Genomic DNA, 19,091 nt, shown 5'->3' with positions numbered 1-19,091 from the left:
TTCAGCCCAATTCCTCCCATCTCAGTTCTGCCCATCCTCCCAAGAAGAGCTCTGTGTAGCTCAAAAGCTCGAATGCCTGTCCTCTCCCTCGCCAACAGAAGTTGGTCCAGTAAAAGATATTACCTCACCCACCTTGTCTCTCAAATATCCTGGAATTGACATGGTTACAAGTACATTGCACACCTCCCCCCAGGATTTTAACATGTTGACATCATGAATGACTTATCTCCCAGACAGAAAAAAAAGCAGTAAGAATTGGAGGGCATGGGGAAGATGGGCACACACAGAGCCCCTGGCATGGGGGGCAGAATGAGAGCCTCGAATGAAAAGAGTGGAGAAGTCGGGGGGCACGCAGGCCCTGACATGACGGAAGGGGTGGAAGGATTGCAGTGAGTCCCCAAAATAGAGGGCGATGGGAGTGTGCCACACAGGGAGCTTGTGCGGAGAATGGAGGGATGTAAGGAGCTCCTCATGTGTGTAATGAGCTCCGTCTGCAGAAGCTACAAAGCATTTGACCCCACCAGAAAATAATATTTTGATCATCATTTCTCATAATTATAAACTCAAATCTTCAATATTGATCTTTATATTTTCTATGAAACTTCATGTCCTAGCGAAATTTGGTAATGCTGGATTACAGTACTTCTCTTTGAAAATAGCAGTTTCCTTTCCCAATACCAGGTATTTAATAAATATAATCTATCATTACATATTGTCACAGATGCTGTTCCAAACAATAAGCTTGTAAATTTAAAGGAGAAATTATATTAAATGTTAGTCCTGCATTAACCATCTTCTTACAGTAGCTACAACTGATGTTTTTATAAGCTGAATGCCATGACCTGAACAGTTCATCCAGCAGCTATAATTAATATCTTGACTAAATTGAACACCCGGCCTTCCATGAAAGCCTTCTTGTATGTCCATGTAGTTCCTTATATGGTTGGGATAACTGTCAACACCAGACGTTCTGGCTCTAAACTACATTCTTATTATAGCAACAACTCCATTGGAGACTCCACACTGAAGGACTGACCTTCAGCTACGGTGGTGGAGGAGAGTGTTTATTTCTTTACTGAGACACATGTCAGTCTTATATAGAGCTCTTCTTAAGTAAACAAAGATATTAGCACTGATAGGATAATCAACTTTATTTCACCTTTCACCTTACTGTAAGCTTTTCTTTTCTAAAATATTCTATAACTTCTGTTAGTGACTTTAGAAGTCTGTTAAGTTTTTAGCAGTTTGAACTAAACAAGCTGTGTTGGGGAGAGAAGGAAGATGAGCTTGATGAAGAAAGCCGATCTATTAACACAACACTGTTTTTTCCTCCCATAAAGATTAAGTCACATCCGTTAACCACTTTGGTTTTAAGCATTGCATTTAATTTCTCAAATGTTCATCACTGCATTATCAAGTTCCAACATCAGAAAGGAGAGAATGGAAAATAGCTATACAACCTGTATTTAGCTTCTTCCCCCTTAAATATTCTGGTTAACACATTCGAACAGCCAGCAACAGAGTAAGTATTAATTGTAATTGGACCATGAGACAAACGTCAATAATATACACCTCTACCCCGATATAACGTGACCCAATATAACACGAATTCAGACATAACGTGGTAAAGCAGTGCTCCGGGCGGGGGGAGGGGAGGGGCAGGGCTGCGCACCTCAGTGGATCAAAGCAAGTTCGATATAACGCGGTTTCACCTACAACGCGGTAAGATTTTTTGGCTCCTGAGGACAGTGTTATATCGAGGTAGAGGTGTACTAGCAAAAAAAGCTAGCACAAAATGTCTGCTTTCATAGATTTTAAGATCCAAAAAGACCATTATGATCACCTAGTCTGATCTCTTCTATAACACAGGCCAAAACCCCTCACTTTATACTGTGTATTTAGGGCTTACTCCCTAAGAAACAAGTATGTGAATTTCAGTACCACCAACTGTAAAATAAGAGATGCCAAACACTTTCTAAACCCAGGGCTATGGGTTTGTGGTTGTTTTTTTTAGACTTTTCTAAAGTGACAGGCACCAGGGTAAATCCCCATTGTCTAATGTTAAATGAATAGAGTATGAATGAACAATTGAAATACATACTCGAGAACAATAGGGACAGATTGGGTGAGGAAAGATGAGGAAGGAAAGATGAAGAAAGTGGTTACAATTTGAGAGTTAGTTTAAACAAAGAATTCAGTTTAATCCTAATGACTGTTTTGCATACTTCAGTCAAAATTCATCACAACCAACATGGCAATTTACTTAGCTGTCCCAAGGCGACAATGCTAGCATTTGCTATTTAAAAAAGCAAACTTAGCCCAGCATAACGTGCACACACTTCCTTGTGAACTGAATGTATGCTGTTAGAGGTTAGTACAGAGCCCCCAAAACATTGATTTTGCTACTGGTTTAATAATCAAAGTCTTCAAAAGGAGAAACGTACATAAACATTTCTCATTGAAAATGCCTAAATAAAGTAAAGTCAACAGCAGGAAAATACAAACACTGTTTACTAAAACAAAAGCAAACAGACCAGCTCAGGTAATTTGATTCTTATCCACAGCATGGATGATAACAGTTTTCAATAGCTGCCTAGGCCAGGGAACATGGAGTAACCAGATTTACTAAACAAACTTTCTGCCAAGGACATTATCAATCATTACGAGTGTGACATGCACAGGTTTAATATACAGAAATACAAAATTACATTTCACACTTTCTTCACCTTCATTCATTCTTTTTTTGGTACAAAAGCCTTTTGAACCTTTTATAAAAGCATAGTTGGAAAAAACAGGGGGAGGGACAATTGTAGCAGGGTTGGATATAGATAGAAAAAGCAGAACAGTTTAACAATCTGGAGATTTAAGGTATAGCAAGAAGCATGCAACAAAGCTCTAAGGAATGCACACTTAAAAAAAAAAGTTAAAAGCAGTTTATTTTAGAAACAAATTGCCAATACAAACATTTTTGTTACAGTGTGCAAAACTCTTCAGTTTTGGTTCAGAGGTTTATGATAATTTTTATTTTATGTATTCATTTTATTTTACAACTTCTGTCTGTATGAGTTCACAGCTGTGATTTTTGCTGTGTGTGTCAGGTTCCTCCCAAAACAAAAACCTCAGCCAAAATTACCAAGCTTTGCCTAGCTGATACCTAAAAGCAGAAAAGGAACAGGCTTGCAGAAAGAACTGCAAACCTTTTGCCAAACGTGGGCAGTTTCCCCTCATTAATAAACCCCAAAACATTATGAAAAGCTCATGAAGCTTTTCTAATGAAATGACTGGTTCACGCGAGTACTTTAAAGAAAAATCTAACTGCTACTAAGTTGACAGCTCTGAATATAAAAAGAAGGAATTTGAATTCCTAAGTCCCACAACTCATGAATTCTTATGGAAGAGACCAAGCGAAACGAAGGGGCCTCATAAAACCACGTGCATTAAGACATCAGATGGCATGCATGACCATTCAGAGTGTTACTTAGGTTTGGGACGTACATTAAAATAATCACAATCTGGCATCCCCCACTCAGTTCATGGTACTCAAGAGAACACTGCGTGGGCTAGAATCACATTTTAAAACACAACTTATTATATACAGGGACAGAAAAATCATGAACCCAGACCTCCTCTACTATCTAAAAGACTGGGGTTCACCGTTCTTTCCTGCCGTCTGTGAATCAGTGGGTTTTAACCAAGACTAAGTCTCTGCTACAGAGTATTTCTGTGTGGAAATTAATCATTTTATGGCAAATATTGTATTCAAAATCTAGTTTAAAATACTCACACATACATTAAAAATTAAAAGGTATTACATTAAATGTTATTTATAGAATGCTTTTGATGCAGGTGTTATTTAATTGTTAGACACACTAAGTCCGCATATCAAAAACAGGTTTTAAAATACGATCTATTTATGAAATGTAACCGACTAGCATTGAAAGAAATAATTCTCACTCCTCTATCTATTTGTCGATATCTACTATAACCATTGTATTTACCACCATTTTATAAAACCAACAGACACAAAATTTTATGCTTGGATCATTACAGTAATTTAAGAGGAATGATTGCTCAATTTTCATCTACACAAGTACTGTTTATCACCACTTAGTCATTTGGACTCAAAGCATATTGTCGGATGGTGATTCAATCAAAATAAATTGTTTAGGAATGATTATGCCACATAAAAAAGCAGGAGGGTGAGAACAAGAGAGAGGGTGTTCTCATCAAGAATCAGGGGGTAGCTGTGTTAGTGTGTATCTACAAAAACAACAAGGAGTCTGGTGGCACCTTAAAGACTAACAGACCTGTTAGTCTTTAAGGTGCCACCAGATTCCTTGTTGTTCTCATCAAGAGTTACTTTTCATTGCTTAGGGTTAAAGTAAGTGTGAATATATGCTGTGTGCCTCTAATCCTTTGGAAGTGTCAAACTCTCTGGAATTTGCCATAAGAGGTGTCAATATTTCCTCTAATGGTGAGCATACATTGATGAACCCTCTCTTCACTTAAAACCTCAAACAGGCCAAGGATCAAAAATGTTTCTGATTCAGGGCAAAAGTTTTCTGGTCCAAAATACAGATTGCTCTGGCAGTATTTCTAGTCATAGCCGTGTACAAAATGTTGGACTTTAAACTTATTTCAATATTTTTATTATTGAATATTTACTGTGTAAAACCTCAATATCTGTACTTCTGCTTTGGTACTGATTGCTGTTGCCACTGCTGTTGAGCCTCTACTGATATTTGCACCTTAAAGAAGCTGACTGGAGACCTTGTGGAGCTGAAGAAACTATGTATAAATATTAACTTTATTTTAAGTTTTGTGAGACAATTGTGAAATGTTACACATTAATATTCAACAGCCAAAGTTTAGGAATTCTGCAAATTAACCTTGCTTCCTCTGCCTTCTCTCCGCTCTCAGTATCCTGCAGAGTTCAGAAGCTCTGCAGGGTCCCTATTGTCTCATCTCACTCCTCCAAGTCAGCTCCTCACTGTTTCTCCTATGAGCACTAATAGGTCTGCAGGGAGGCAATGTCCATAGGCATCTTATGAGAGCTATCTAGGGTCTGTCTGATGAGAGCTTTTTAGATTTTACATTGGTGACGCTTGGGACCCTGCATAACTTTTAAATGCTAAGGGACACTGAGAAATGGATTGCCCAGGACACAGCTGAACTGCTTCAGGCTTTACAAACTAGGGCTCCAATTCGGCAAAGCATTTAAACACATGCTTAACTTTAAGCATATGCTTACATCCCAAATCCCTTAAGTATGTGCTTAACTGGAGCCTAAAGCAATTTGTCTGCAAAACGGCTTAGTACTTCAGTGCAGGAAATTAAGAGTTGGCGTTCACCGGCGAATACAAAACTGATCCAGTAGTTTTCAGCTGTCAATGTCTCTCAATACGGAGAAAGCTTTATAAGATATCTTCTGTGACAAGAGAATAGAGTGACAAACTACTCGAATAACTCATGAAAACTAAATGAAGAATGCTAGTACCTCATAATTTTGCTAAGCAGCAGCATAGTGAAATTAACAAGACTCCTGTCAGTTTGCTTATGATATTCATAACTTTGCAGAGAGCAGTGAGACTACCAGGAATCATGTCACTTTCACACTGATGCTCATTCCTTGAAAAGCTAGAAGCAGAAACAGAAAACATGGGAGTTACTCACCTAGGGCTTGATTCAGTGCACAATGGCCAAACTCTCACTGACTCCAGTTGTGCAGGATTGGGTCTTTGACCAAAAAAACAAGTGCTGTGGAGAAGTAGTGAATGAGAGAGAGAGAGAAACTCTCTGGATTGCATTTACAGAACTCTGCACCAACAAAGAATTTTAAAACATTTAACTACCACCAATTGGTAACTCCTAGAGCTGGGGAAACTGAGGCACTGAGTGCTTAAGTGATTCATCCAACATCATATAGACTGGTTTCAGAGTAGCAGCCGTGTTAGTCTGTATCCGCAAAAAGAACAGGAGTACTTGTGGCACCTTAGAGACTAAAAAATTTATATATAGACTGTGGCAGATACCGAAACTGAAGGCAAATTTTCCAATTCACAGTATTCTACTGCAGACTGAGAATGACAAATTTTAGAATTTAATTGTCAAACCCTGCGGTAGGTGGAAAAAAATGCTTCTGGGCTGATTCATTGGAAATTGCACAGCAAAATTATAAACCTCTGGAAGACAATGATGGAAATAGACTATACCAGCATTAATGGGTACAGCTTCAAAAGTTAAAGATCTGTTTCCTGTTATGGACCCTCAAAACCGGCAGTGGATGATCTCTCTCGAAAGTTATGTTAACACAGGAAATTACTCTATTTTCCTACTCTACTTCACATATCTTTAAGGGACTTTTTTTTTTTAGGGAAAGTCAATGGTATTTTCTTACTTTGTAAACCTTTAGGAATTTAAACGTACATACATATTCTGAATATATTGTTCAATGGTGTAATGCAGCATTACAATGTCCTAATTATTAATTATTTGTATTTTAATACTTCAGATTAAGTCACATTACACTTCATTTCAAATTAAAAGTTAAAAACAAAGAAACAAAAATTCAGCAGCAAATATCCATTTAAAGCTCTTTGGCACCAGCAATATTGATGCTTCTGCAGCAGTCTGTGAAGACTGTGCCAGAAAAATGTGATTTCCAGAAGATGAGGATTAAAACAGGTATTTGGTTTTGCAGAATATATGGAATTATACATACATCTGAGTTCAAGACAGAAGTTATTATCATACTGGGGTTCTCATACTTTGTGTTCCCGTGGTGCTACTCAGTTTTAACACTGATCCATAAAGTAAATTAAATCCAAACTGGGCTCAAGTCCAAGCTCCCACTGTGATCACTAAAGCATTCTATAACGGTCCCTCTCTCAGGAAAATCCCAGCAGTTAACACTAGAAAGAACCTTTGCTGCACCCACTCACCCAACAAACCAGCTACATGCAGAAACTCAGGGAAGAATATATGCTAGATACATTCTATCAAGATGATGTTCATCACTCCACCTAACAGCCAATAACTGAGCTGTAAGAGAGAGAGCGTGTGTGTGTGTCTCTCTCTCTCTCTCAGGGATATTAAATCAATTCCCTTACCAAGGTCAATGAGTGGGGTAACTGCTATTCCCTATACAAACACATATGATTACCCTGTGCTTGCTCCCCAAAAAAATAATAATGTATGAAGACAAGTAACAAAAGAAGGGTAAGGGAGAGGAACACTATAAGGGAGAGAGGCAACAAAGTGCTGGAAAAAGGAGAACTGGTAGAGGACATTTACCTGGGCTTCATCTAAGGCTTCTTCAGAATGCCCCATAAGAGGCCACTAAGGGTACATCTCCACTGCAAAAAAACCCAAACAAACAAAAAACCACCCCCACTGCAGTGAGTCTCAGAACCTGCGTGAACTGATTCAAGCTCATGCTATGGGGAAAAAAATATCACTATACATGTTCCCACTCAGTTGGAAGCCCGGGCTCTCAGACCCACCCCACCTTGCCAGGTTTTAGAGCCCAGGCTCCAGCTCAAGTGGGAACATCTATACTGCTAGCTTTAGTCTCATAGCACAAGCCCTGCGAGCCCCAGTCAGTTGACCTGGCTCTGAGACTCGCTGCCGTGGTGGGTTTTTTGGGTGTGTGGCCAAGCCCTAAGAAAATTAAGTAGTCATACACAAATTTTGGTGCTGGATTAGAAAACAAAGAGCAGGGATGAATGGCCAGTTTCTAATATGGCAAAAGGTTTACAGTGAATTGACCCAAGTACTGGTACTATTTAATATTTAATTAAATAACTATGGAAAAGAGGGGTTAGCCACAACTATGAAAAATTAATGAAGTGGAGAACTTCAGGGGGATGTTACAAAGCTATACAATAGGGCAACATGATAATGGCATATTAAATTTAGTATACACAAGTAATGCACACCGCAAAGAACATTTTATCCTATTGATAGAGTCTAAAGTAAATGTAACCACTAAGGACAGATCCTAAGGTGTAACTGTGGAGAACTCAATGAAAACAAAGAATGTTCTGCAATGGTCCATTTAATATTCATGAAAATTAAGGGCTTCCTCCTCCTGAGTCCTCATTCTTCTTCATCTCATAGTTAAGTCATAATCCTATATTTATAACATTGCTATCTTTTGCCATAGAAATGATTGCAAAATCACAAATAGGGCAGCATGGCAACTACAGGATGAAATAAAAAAATGGGTTAGGAAGGAGCAAAATCCAGTTTAAGCAGAAATAACTTCAACAATTAGCAAATCTGATAAGAACAATTATGAAAAGAGCAAAAGGACTGAATTTATGTTATAATTTTCATCTATTTAAAACATTTTTTTAAACATAATCAAGTCCCCTCTTAGACAGTGGCCCTTCCCTAGTGATCCACTTTTGATATAGGTTGCCTACTGTTTACCTGCTTGCCCTTTTGTCCCATGAACATCTTTGGACTTTCTTCCATTTCACCTCTTACGCTTGGAACGCCTTCCATTAAATTAACCGAAAGGCTACTTACTGACCTCTCCTTCAAATTATTTCTCAGGAGCCACTTCTGCCTCACATGTTGCTTATCTTCATAAATTGTAAGCTACTGAGGGCAGGAATCACGTGCACCTTTATGAAGTGGGTTCTAGCCCACAAAAGCTTATGTCCAAATAAATTTGTTAGTCTCTAAGGTGCCACCAGGACTCCTCGTTGTTTTTGATACAGACTAACACGGCTACCACTCTGAAACCTGTCTTTATGCTTTTGTAGCATCCCACACAATCCAAATCAGGACTGCTAGGAGCTACCAAGATATCCATGTTAAACAAGAATAATGACAATATTACAGCTATAAAGTATGAATCTCATTTATTTGCTTCCAACAGATCTATTTGCAGGTTCTGTTTATGAAAGCAGATTCTGATCCCATAAGGATTTTGACACATTATTTAAAAGTAGTAAAAAGAGACAAAAAGTAGATAAAGTGCATTGAATATATTAAAAACAATATATACAAAGGAAAGGAAATCTTGAGTGGAGAATGAACCTCTGAACATACACCATTCGACTGAGCTTAATTACTAAGTGATTTTTCAGTCTATACATATGTATACTGAAGGTATACTGAGGGCTGGTGTACACTAGGAAGTTACATCGGCACAGCGACATCTCTGAGGGGTGTGAAAAAGCCACACCCATGAGAAATGTAGCTATGCCAACCTAACCTCCAGTGTGGACAGCACTAGGCTGATGAAAGAATTCTTCTGTTGACCTAGCTATCGCCTCTTGGGGAAGTGGATTACTTATGCCAGTGGGAAAACCCCTCCTGTTGGCATAGGTAGTGTCTACACTGAAGTGCAACTGTGGTGAAACTACAGCGTGGCAACTGTGTCACTGTAGTGTTTAAATTATAGACAAGCGTTTAGTGTAACTGTTTGTTTTTGTGTACATAAAGCACTACAGTAAAGAACATTCAACTGGTTATGAGGAAAACAAGGACATTTGCCGTTAAGAATGACGTGATATAAGACACGCTCTCCAACATTAATGCACAATGGAGTGCTTAAAGGAGCAGATAAAGAGGTATCCCGAATGAGTATAGGTTTTTAAAGAAAAATGCATCTTTTCATTCCACTTAACTTCTTTGCTGCTATTGGTTTGTTAAAACATTAACATTCTGTTAATGACTTTGGATTGAAAAAAATATGTATTATATATTATACAGATACATAAATGCCCTCAAAAATCTACATAGGCAGAGATTTTAGAATAGAATTTAAGTATACATAGCAGGTTCATTATATGGTTTAAGTAAATCTGATTATTAATTGTCATGATAATTAAAAATAATCTCAGTAAATTATTCTAATATTTAGTAAAAAAAATTTAAGATGAAATTAAGTTCTTAATCTTAACACAAAGGGGCATCTTAAAAATGTAAACTTCCATTCTTCTGAAATCAAGTAACACAAATAACAAAACCGCAATTAAAGAAGTAAACGTCTATGAAAAGTTTCAGCACAAAGTGAATTCTGATGGCCTGAAAAAGCAGAGTTTATAAGAAAAAAAAGGATGGCATTATAACCCCCATATGAAACAGAAGTACAAAATTGTATGAAGCATTCCAATTATGGAGTTGAAACACTCAAATCAAAACACAGTTTAAAAATAAAAGCAAAGTAAAAGTAATTAGGGGATAGGAAGTACTTCCTCTCCATTGATGCTTTTGTCAGCATTTACACAAGAATCCATTACTGAATAACATGAAATGTGAACAGACTGTTTCCCTATCTAGGAGATAAAAAGTTAGCATTTTCACTGGTCTGAATCTGCATTTACTGAGGCTACAAACTATTATTCTTTCATGTTCTAAATGTAGGCCACTGAAAAATCATGTAAGATTTTAAAAGGAACTTCATATCGGGAAAATAACCTTAGTCGTTAAATGGCTTTCAGATTTTTGGTCACCCTTCCTTCATAAGGTCATGTCAAGTGGTTCTACTGCATTCTTTTGTCTAAAGCCATTTCACAGAGAATCCCTATGAAAAGAAGCATGATCCAACAAGCTGCACTAGACCATCTTAAACAAAGAAAAGCCCTACAGAATGACACCAGGAAGATCCCAGAGAAACCAGGCAACTTTCCTTGGTTTCAATTAGAGTGCTTTGGTGATTAACATTGTATTTTAATCTACACTGCAATAACGTGTACGGGGAAGTTATTTACTAGTAAATTACCAGCTGTCAAAAGTATACTAGAAAGTTATAGACAGATTGCATTTGCCAAATTTAGGAAACGATTCATGCCATTGCCAAAAACTACACTATGATTGGTGCAAACACAGGACATCTGCTTCTTATTAAGTCCCTCCTAGATTTATTCTGATATTTTGGGGCTACTTTTAAACTACACGTTTTACAATGACATTATTAGAACCTCGGTTTGTATTTAGTTTGCTGTAATCATTTAAACAAACGCCTGTTAACTAAAAAGGTACCCTGAGCCTTTGTTAACCATTAATTTGCACTCACCTTAGCTTCTCTTCATGTAACCCATGAAGTCCCAAACTATCAGGGCGATCCCGTCTCCTCCTGTACAGACCAGAATATGATAACTCTTTCAGCTGCAATGCAGTCATATTTCTCTACCCACAGGGTTTTTTTAAGTTTCTGTTGAGTAGTGCGGCTGCCAAGATGCCTGGAGAGAATATGCTCAGCAGCGGGTCTGCACACCTGCACTCGTCAGAGTTACAAATCTCTCAGCACAGGCAGTTGCTGTACTGCTTCCTGTTTCTCATAGGTACACACCCTTCAGAAGGGCACTACATTTCCTTTATCACACCTAAGGGATGCCTGTGGCAAGCCTACCAGGTTCCATGAAGGTTTGTTGGAAATTAAAGCTTAAGTGCCCAGTCATCATGAACAAATTTACAATTTATTATGCAAACTAGTCAACTGTCCTTATGCCTCTTGGAATTAGCTAAAAATCTCATGAGCAATTATCTCTTCCATACCAGGAATTAGCTAAAAATCTCATGAACAATTATCTCTTCCATACCATTATTTATAACAAAAGGAGACCCATTAGCACTATAAAATCCAAAGTTACTCAAGCATGTAAGCAAACCAAAAAATTGAAGGTTAATCCAATAAACTGAGCGGCAAGAGGACCTACAAGAACTTCCACATCCAGCATTCAAACGTTCTCTTACAAACCTAGGTGACTAATGCTACCAATACAAAAACACTTTTCCTCCAAAATTCTAAAAATTAAAACAATATTCATCAATAATTTTCTGCTCTTAACTATCAAAAGGACTGCCACTCTGGCATTTGTCTATTTTTCAATGGTGCAAGGTCCTGTGGAGACTATAAAACATGAATGATAAAGTTAAAAGTTTCCTGTAACACAGGAAGGTGACAATCGTGGTTTTCCAAGCTGCATGTCTTGTTTGAACTGGTAATCAAAACTATACACTTGAATTTTAAAATAGGTTTAAACAGAACTGATGTTTTTCAAAAATTGATTTTAATCTTGGCACATGTATACAGACTCTTATCCAGGTTTATTTCTAGGGAGAAATTATACATGAACCTAGTTCAGTTTTTATTTTGTTAAATGTAAGTTTGATAAAATGAAATGAGGAAGCTAAAAAACCCAAACCTCATTTGATTACTTGCAAGAAATTTGTAAGACACTCTTTGACCTAGACAGGAAACACATGTCTATGTGGTATGAATTATACATTCAACTATCAGAGTGTTTGATTTGTAGTGGAACACACATAAAGGTTAAGTTCAAATTCCTACAATAATGAAATGTGCAAAGAATGCAAATTTTGGTTTTAAATATGTAGTATTGGATCGGTAGCGTCATACTAGTGAATTCTGTCAAGTTTATTAGATTATAAAGAAACATGGGAGCTTTATACAAGAATATTCTAAGAACAATTCAGTATAGAATGCCATCTGGAGGATTTTTAAGAAAGGCATTATATGATAGACCTAAAAAAAATTAACATTTTCTTAGCAACCACACCACATAAACTTTAGTATATCCTGTAAGACTGAAAAAATCACGTATAAAACAAAATTATACATATTTGATTTTAAAGGACTGTACTGATTTAAAGATAGAAAAAGGCTGTACATCTCCACTCACCTAGAAATCACACCTGGAAAAATAAGAAAAGGAAAACAGTTTATGGTATTTGCCTAAACATGCTGCATTCCAGTTTCAAGTGCAATATTCAAGTAAACCCCCAATGCACAGCAGGATAAACTTAAACAGAATTAAGCAACACCTCCCTAAAGTCAGACATTGGTAGTTTCTAATGACTAGTTAATGCTCTTACAAATACCTGTTAAGTATGGTGATGACTGATACCCATAGAAGGATAGTTTTTATAAACCGTCACCAACTTCTTATAGCCTTTTAATTATTAAAGGACATCATCAGTATATGTCCAAACAAACAACTACAATGTACAAAGTGAACCGACGGATAGATATTATGTTATATAAAAACCTGTTTTGAATTAATAGGAATAAACTGAGCTATGGTAGTGACTGGAGAAGTAAGTAACAGAGGTTTTTTCAAAATACAGTAGTATCTGTTCAATTTAACCTTGCATTTTTCTTTTAAATGAGTGGCTCAAAATTTCATGGAGAAAATGCCATGCCCCTTTTTGTTACATATGGTTTCTATTTAATTATGAAGAAAGACTGCTCCAAAACGCATAATGTCAACTCATGATTGTTTGCATAACAACTGCCAAGCAGTGTGAGCTTGCCAGGCAACAACTCAAGCCACAATGTTACGTGCCCACATCTGCCCCAAAGTGAAGTGGTTCCAAGATCAAATTGGTCACAGGACAGCACGAATAACAATTTAACAGATCCACACATGAACTTCGGAGAGATCATTCTTTTAATAAAGATTCTCTCATCACTGAAGGTAATCCACTGTTGGAATTATTAATAAAATTTTAAATTATTAAGAACATAAGAACAGCCACACTGGGTCAGAGCAAAGGTCCATCTAGCCCAGTATCCTGTCTTCCAACAGTGGCCAATGCCAGGTGCCCCAGAGGGAATGAACGGAACAGGTATTCATCAAGTGATCCATCCCCTATTGTCCATTCCCCAGCTTCTGACAAATAGAGGCTAGGGACGTCATCCCTGCCCATCCTGGCTAATAGCCAATTAATATTAATATGGGAAATCACCAAACACCATACATTCCTTTATTAAATCCAAATACCAAATGGAATTTATACAATTGCTCTAAACATGCCTAAAAAGCCTAATAAGCAATTTACTACATTCAAACAGTAACAAAACATTTTAAAGCATTTGATCAAGATACTTACAAACAGGTTAAACCTAGACATGCTTAGACCCAGGAAGGTATTAGCAATGAACCCTTTAAGAGTTTACTTTTTATACCCTTTAACAAATAAGTGATGTCACTGCCATTTATTGACTTCAGCTAAAAAACAATTGGAGACAGTTCACCCTTATTTCCAGTCTTAATCCAGATAAGATTTACAACCTCCTTTCTCCCCAAGGCCTTTCCTCCTCTCCTTGCTGTCCAACTGTTTTCCTGTTGCACCTGAGTTCACACAGGCTTTAACACTGGTGTGTGGGTTGGGGAAGGGCTATGTTGCCTCATTTTAAGACAGATTTTTGTGTGTGATTTCAAACCATCTGCAGTCAGCCCTTTCAGTCAGAGGCCTTCTTTTTAGAAAACTTCCCCTTATTTCATTATTCTTTGCACCAGACATCCTCTCTACTTCATTTCTTTTGGCATATAACATTATTTCCAAGGCCTTCCTTCTACTTGCTAGTCAGGGCCTTTCTTCACAACACACATATATTTCCTTAACCAAACAAACTAATTTAGTTCTTTAATTTTATACTAATTCTACATGCACCTCCCCAGAAGGCAGTAGAAAGGCTGATGGAAGAATTCTTCCATCTACCTAGCACTGTCTACACCTGGGGATTTAGGTCGTCTTAACTATGCTGCTCAGGGATATGGATTTTTAACACCCCTGACCGACTTAGTTAAACCAACCTAATTTTCTAGTGTAGACCAGGCCCAGGATACTTCTTGTTTGGTACGGTTCTTGAAATCACTTCCACCCCATCAGATTGTTTACTGGCTTCTTTAAGCACCTGAACTTGGGGTAGATCTAAGCCAGGGGTCGGCAACCTTCAGCGCGCAGCCCATCAGAGTAATCCACTGGCAGGCCGTGAGACGTTTTGTTTATGTTGACTGTCCGCAGGCACAGCCCCCCGCAGTTCCCCTGATCTAAGTTGATCTGATTTCAATGGGAAAAGACATTTCATTAATAGAGTATATTTGGGGATGTGCCAGAAACTTTCTAAACAGAAATCTGAAACAAATTTCTTCCTTTTCTCCTAACACCTGGTTTAAGATCATATAAAAGTTGGGTGGTTCAATTTGAAATTTGCTCATCATACCACTGGATCTGTGCTATGTACAACTCAAAAACTGAAACACTGCAGATAACATCAGAAGTTTCAGAGTAACAGCCGTGTTAGTCTGTATCCGCAAAAAGAAGAACAGGAGTACTTGTGGCACCTTAGAGACTAACAAATTTATTAGAGCATAAGCTTTCGTGGACTACAGCCCACGAAAGCTTATGCTCTAATAAATTTGTTAGTCTCTAAGGTGCCACAAGTACTCCTGTTCTTCTTTTTGCAGATAACATGTGGAACAGTACCTTGCAGGAGGCACTACAGGAAATGCAGACACTCCTCTCATGAGTTGTGCAGATGTTTCCAGACATTCCTCTAGATCTGTAGGAGACTCAATATGCTCACTTGGTACTACCCAGCCTCATTTTAATGTCTAGTTTCCATAGCTATTGTTTGTTTTACTCTTTTCTAAATAGGTTACCATTCTCTTTGCACTGGATTGAGCTACTTAGATTTTTCACATTCCATGAGAATTTGTCAGGATCAGACAACAGCCACTGTTGCTTGTCTTGTTACCATTCTCCGCTCTCTATGAGCTGAGGGGTGAAAACTTTAACCTACCTTTAATCCCTTAGAATTTAGACTCCTCCTTCAGCCTTCAATGCATTTCTCCCTAACCACAAAAAATAATAAGCACTGGTACTACAGCTGGACTGACCATCATAACAGTCTTAATATTGTCAACATATATGAGATCAAAATATTCAACTGAGCCTTTACTAACAGAAAATTGAACCCTAATGATTCAGAAAAGAGAACCTATGCAATCCTTTATTTAGTCCCAAATCAAAATCCATTACAACTATATTACAAGATATAAAGACCATATTAGACAACTCATGAGCTAAAAGTTCAGCACACAATTAAGTATTTACAGGATCGGTGGCCTGTCTCAACTAATGCTGTAACAATTCTATATATTTTGCAAGACATAGGTTGTTTCTAAAAAAGGGGATAAGAAACACTTTCAGTATGCTTAAAGGAGTTTGAGTTGCAGTAAAAGAAGCTAAAAGAGCTGAAAGAGCTGAAATTTAACTCAGGTTGAGAGTTAGGAATACTTAAAACCCTAAATATTCGTAGATTTAAAGTTTTCCATGAGTTCTAATTTATGGTGAACAAGTATGTCATCATTGATAAGAGCTACAGCTAAAGCTTTGGTGCTATCATTCTGCACAGAGAAAACTCTTAATCTTATCAGTCGCGCTATTTTTCCTTCTACTCATATACAGGGCCGGCTTTAGCAAGAGCAGGGCCTGATTCCTGGGGGCGGGGCTTGCTGCAAGCCCCGCCCCCAGGAATCGAGCCGCGCTCCCGCCGCGCGCGGGGGGGGGGGGGGGGAAACAGACCCGAGCTGCGCCGCGGGGGGGGGGGGGAGCCGAGCCGAGCCGCGGCGGGGGGGGGGGGGGGGACCCGAGCCGAGCCGCGGGGGGGACGGGGGGGGGAACCCGAGCCGAGCTGCGGGGGGGACCCCAGCCGCGCCGCGGGGGCCGGGCCGGAGCCAAGCCAGGCCAGAGCCGCTGGGGCCTGCGGAATGGGCCGCACCTCCCCGGAGCCCTTCTCCCGCCCCCACCACCCCAGCTTACCTTGTGCTGCCGTCCCGTCCCTCTTCTTTTCAGACTTCCCGCAGGGGAGGGGCGGAGCGTGCAGGGGAGGGGAGGAGGGGCCGGGGAAGTGAGCTGGGGGCGGGGTTGATAGCTGCAGCGCGGGGTCCTCTTGGCGCGGGGCCCAATTCAGCCGAATCGGCTGAATCGGCCTAAAGCCGTCCCTGCTCACATAGCACATTTAAATAAAATTATAAATTTAGAGCAAACAGTCTATTCTGTTTGAAGATTATTTTTTACCATCCCCAATGAGACATTAAGAGTGGAATGTGTTGAAGAATCAGAATCACATTACTGCCTTTTATCAGAGGGGTAGCCGTGTTAGTCTGAATCTGTAAAAAGCAACAGAGGGTCCTGTGGCACCTTTAAGACTAACAGAAGTATTGGCAGCATAAGCTTTCGTGGGTAAGGACCTCACTTCTTCAGATGCAAGTAATGGAAATCTCCAGAGGCAGGTATAAATCATTTATACCTGCCTCTGGAGATTTCCATTACTTGCATCTGAAGAAGTGAGGTCCTTACCCACGAAAGCTTATGCTGCCAATACTTCTGTTAGTCTTAAAGGTGCCACAGGACCCTCTGTTGCTTATTACTGCCTTTATCATTCAACTGCTTCTAAAGGAGATAAAGCTAAAGGTGATAATGGAGGGAACAAAGGAAAATAACATAACCTCAGCTTGCTTGCAGTCCTGATCAGTGCATGGAGAGAAACTTTACCCTCTCTTCCCTTTCAGACCCTTCTTTAAAGGGGTGGGGGGGAGTACGCAGGGAGACGGAAGGCTTTCCTTAAAGCCAAGAAAATTACAAAATTAGAGCCAATTAATCTCTCTCAAAAAAGAGAAGCACTTATCTAGAAAATGGTAATCATGGCACAAGGTTCTGAAAGAATAACAAGAGAAATCTCTACAACTGAAAAATCAAAAAGTGGGAAAGATACAACTCCCCTCCAAAATTATATATATATATATAGTTCAAACTCTGCTGCCCTTCACCCAGGTAAACAAGCATCTGCCCCTTCCTCTTTAAAGGCCCAGGAATTTTTGACATTCCAGTTCCTGTTTGCTCAGTGTGGATATCTCACATCGCATCTTTCCAGCTGACCATGATGGCTCCACCTGGCAAATGCTCTCCTGCTTGGACCACTGCAGTGCTGTTGGATCTGCTGAGTATATGGGGAGAGGAGTCTGTCCAGGCTCAGCTTCACTCCAGCCATAGGAACTTCGATACTCACGGGCAGATTTCTCTTGCTTTGTGTGATAAGGGCTATGAATGAGACATGGTGCAGGTGCAGGTGCAGAGCGAAGATAAAGGAGCTGAGGCAGGCATACCAGAAGGCCAGGGAGGCAAACTGTCGCTCAAGCACTGCACCCAAAAGCTGCTGCTTCTATAAGGAGCTGGACGCCATCCTTGATGGTGACCCCACCTCCACTGCCAAGAGCCCCACGGATACCTCAGCAGGGCTGGAGGCAGCGGACTTAACCCCAAGGACAAAGTCATGGACAGGGAGGTGCCCTGGTGCACAATGCATCCTTATGGCTTAACCCCTTCCTGTCTGTGCTGTAGCTGGGGGACAGGAGGCAGCTCGGTTATGTTGGTGGCCAGCAGCAGCCTGGAGGTATTAGCTGCATTTTGGCACTGTGTGGGCAGGAAGGGACAAGCTGTTTCCAGCCACAGGAGAGTGGGCAGGCGGGGGGACGGGGGGAGGAAAGAGATGAGCTCTGCAAAGACACGGGCCAAGTCATCCATCTCCACCCACTCCTCTGCGGCTGGAAGCAGCTCCCATCCCTTTCCTCCCACACAGTGTCAAAAGGCTGCTGCTGGCCACATTCTGGTGTGAACCCTGGCATAAACGGGGGGGGGGGGGGGGCAGATGTGACCCTGCGTGTGTGTGTCCCCCCCGTGTGTTGCCTTGGGAAGATGTGGCACCAGGTACCAGGAGAGGTGGGTCCATCCCAGGAGCCCAGCCAGGCATGGAAGGTGGAGAGCGCCAGGCGGGATGGTTGGTCGGTCAGTCCCTCCCACCCCTGTGTGAGAGATGTGTACCAGAGTATGTGTGTGTGTCACCTCTCCCTGTGTGTGTGTGGAGGGAGGTGGGGGGCCATCACCCCTCCCCGTGTGAACCCTAAAGCCTTAAAGATAAGAAGGTAAATAAAAATAATCCAATTACACAATATTTCTTTTTAACGGGGGCTCAATCAACTTGATGTTAATTTGAACATTTGTACTGCATAGTTCTGATTGACTGCTGTTGAACTTGCTTGAATACAAGTAACTTTACCAGATGTCCCGTATTCAGCATAGGGAAATATAGTCACCCTACATATTGGTATACTTAACATGGGCTTTACAGCATCTCCCCCTACTGGCTAAGTATCACCTTGGTTCTCCTTCACCATTTCTTATTACACACCCGAGTTGAATAAAGTTCAACTCATATTTTTACAATTCAGAAGATGCTGATATTCACCCTCTTCCCCCATGCA

At 39.9% G+C, this 19,091-nt stretch overlaps 1 protein-coding gene across 4 annotated transcripts in view; it reads right to left on the bottom strand.

Moving 5' to 3' along the window:
• Nucleotides 1-19,091, bottom strand: part of LIMS1 (LIM zinc finger domain containing 1) — a 143,522-nt gene that overhangs the window by 66,591 nt on the left and 57,840 nt on the right. Inside the window, exons 1-2 of one of the 4 annotated variants that reach the window (XM_054010586.1) lie at nucleotides 11,033-11,246; nucleotides 5,674-5,757 (exon numbers count right to left, since the gene is read on the bottom strand). The exons of 1 other annotated variant lie outside the window; for it this stretch is intronic. In XM_054010586.1, the coding sequence (XP_053866561.1) occupies nucleotides 5,674-5,757; nucleotides 11,033-11,139 (191 nt within the window). In that variant the 5' untranslated portion in view covers nucleotides 11,140-11,246. Of the gene's footprint in view, nucleotides 1-5,673; nucleotides 5,758-11,032; nucleotides 11,247-19,091 lie in introns of those variants that run through there. 2 more of the 4 variants (XM_054010604.1, XM_054010612.1) reach the window with 2 other exon arrangements.

Source organism: Malaclemys terrapin, chromosome 1 (assembly GCF_027887155.1).
Source record: "Malaclemys terrapin pileata isolate rMalTer1 chromosome 1, rMalTer1.hap1, whole genome shotgun sequence".
In the NCBI taxonomy this organism is placed as follows: domain Eukaryota; kingdom Metazoa; phylum Chordata; order Testudines; family Emydidae; genus Malaclemys; species Malaclemys terrapin.
This window is presented reverse-complemented; position numbering and strand designations above follow the sequence as displayed.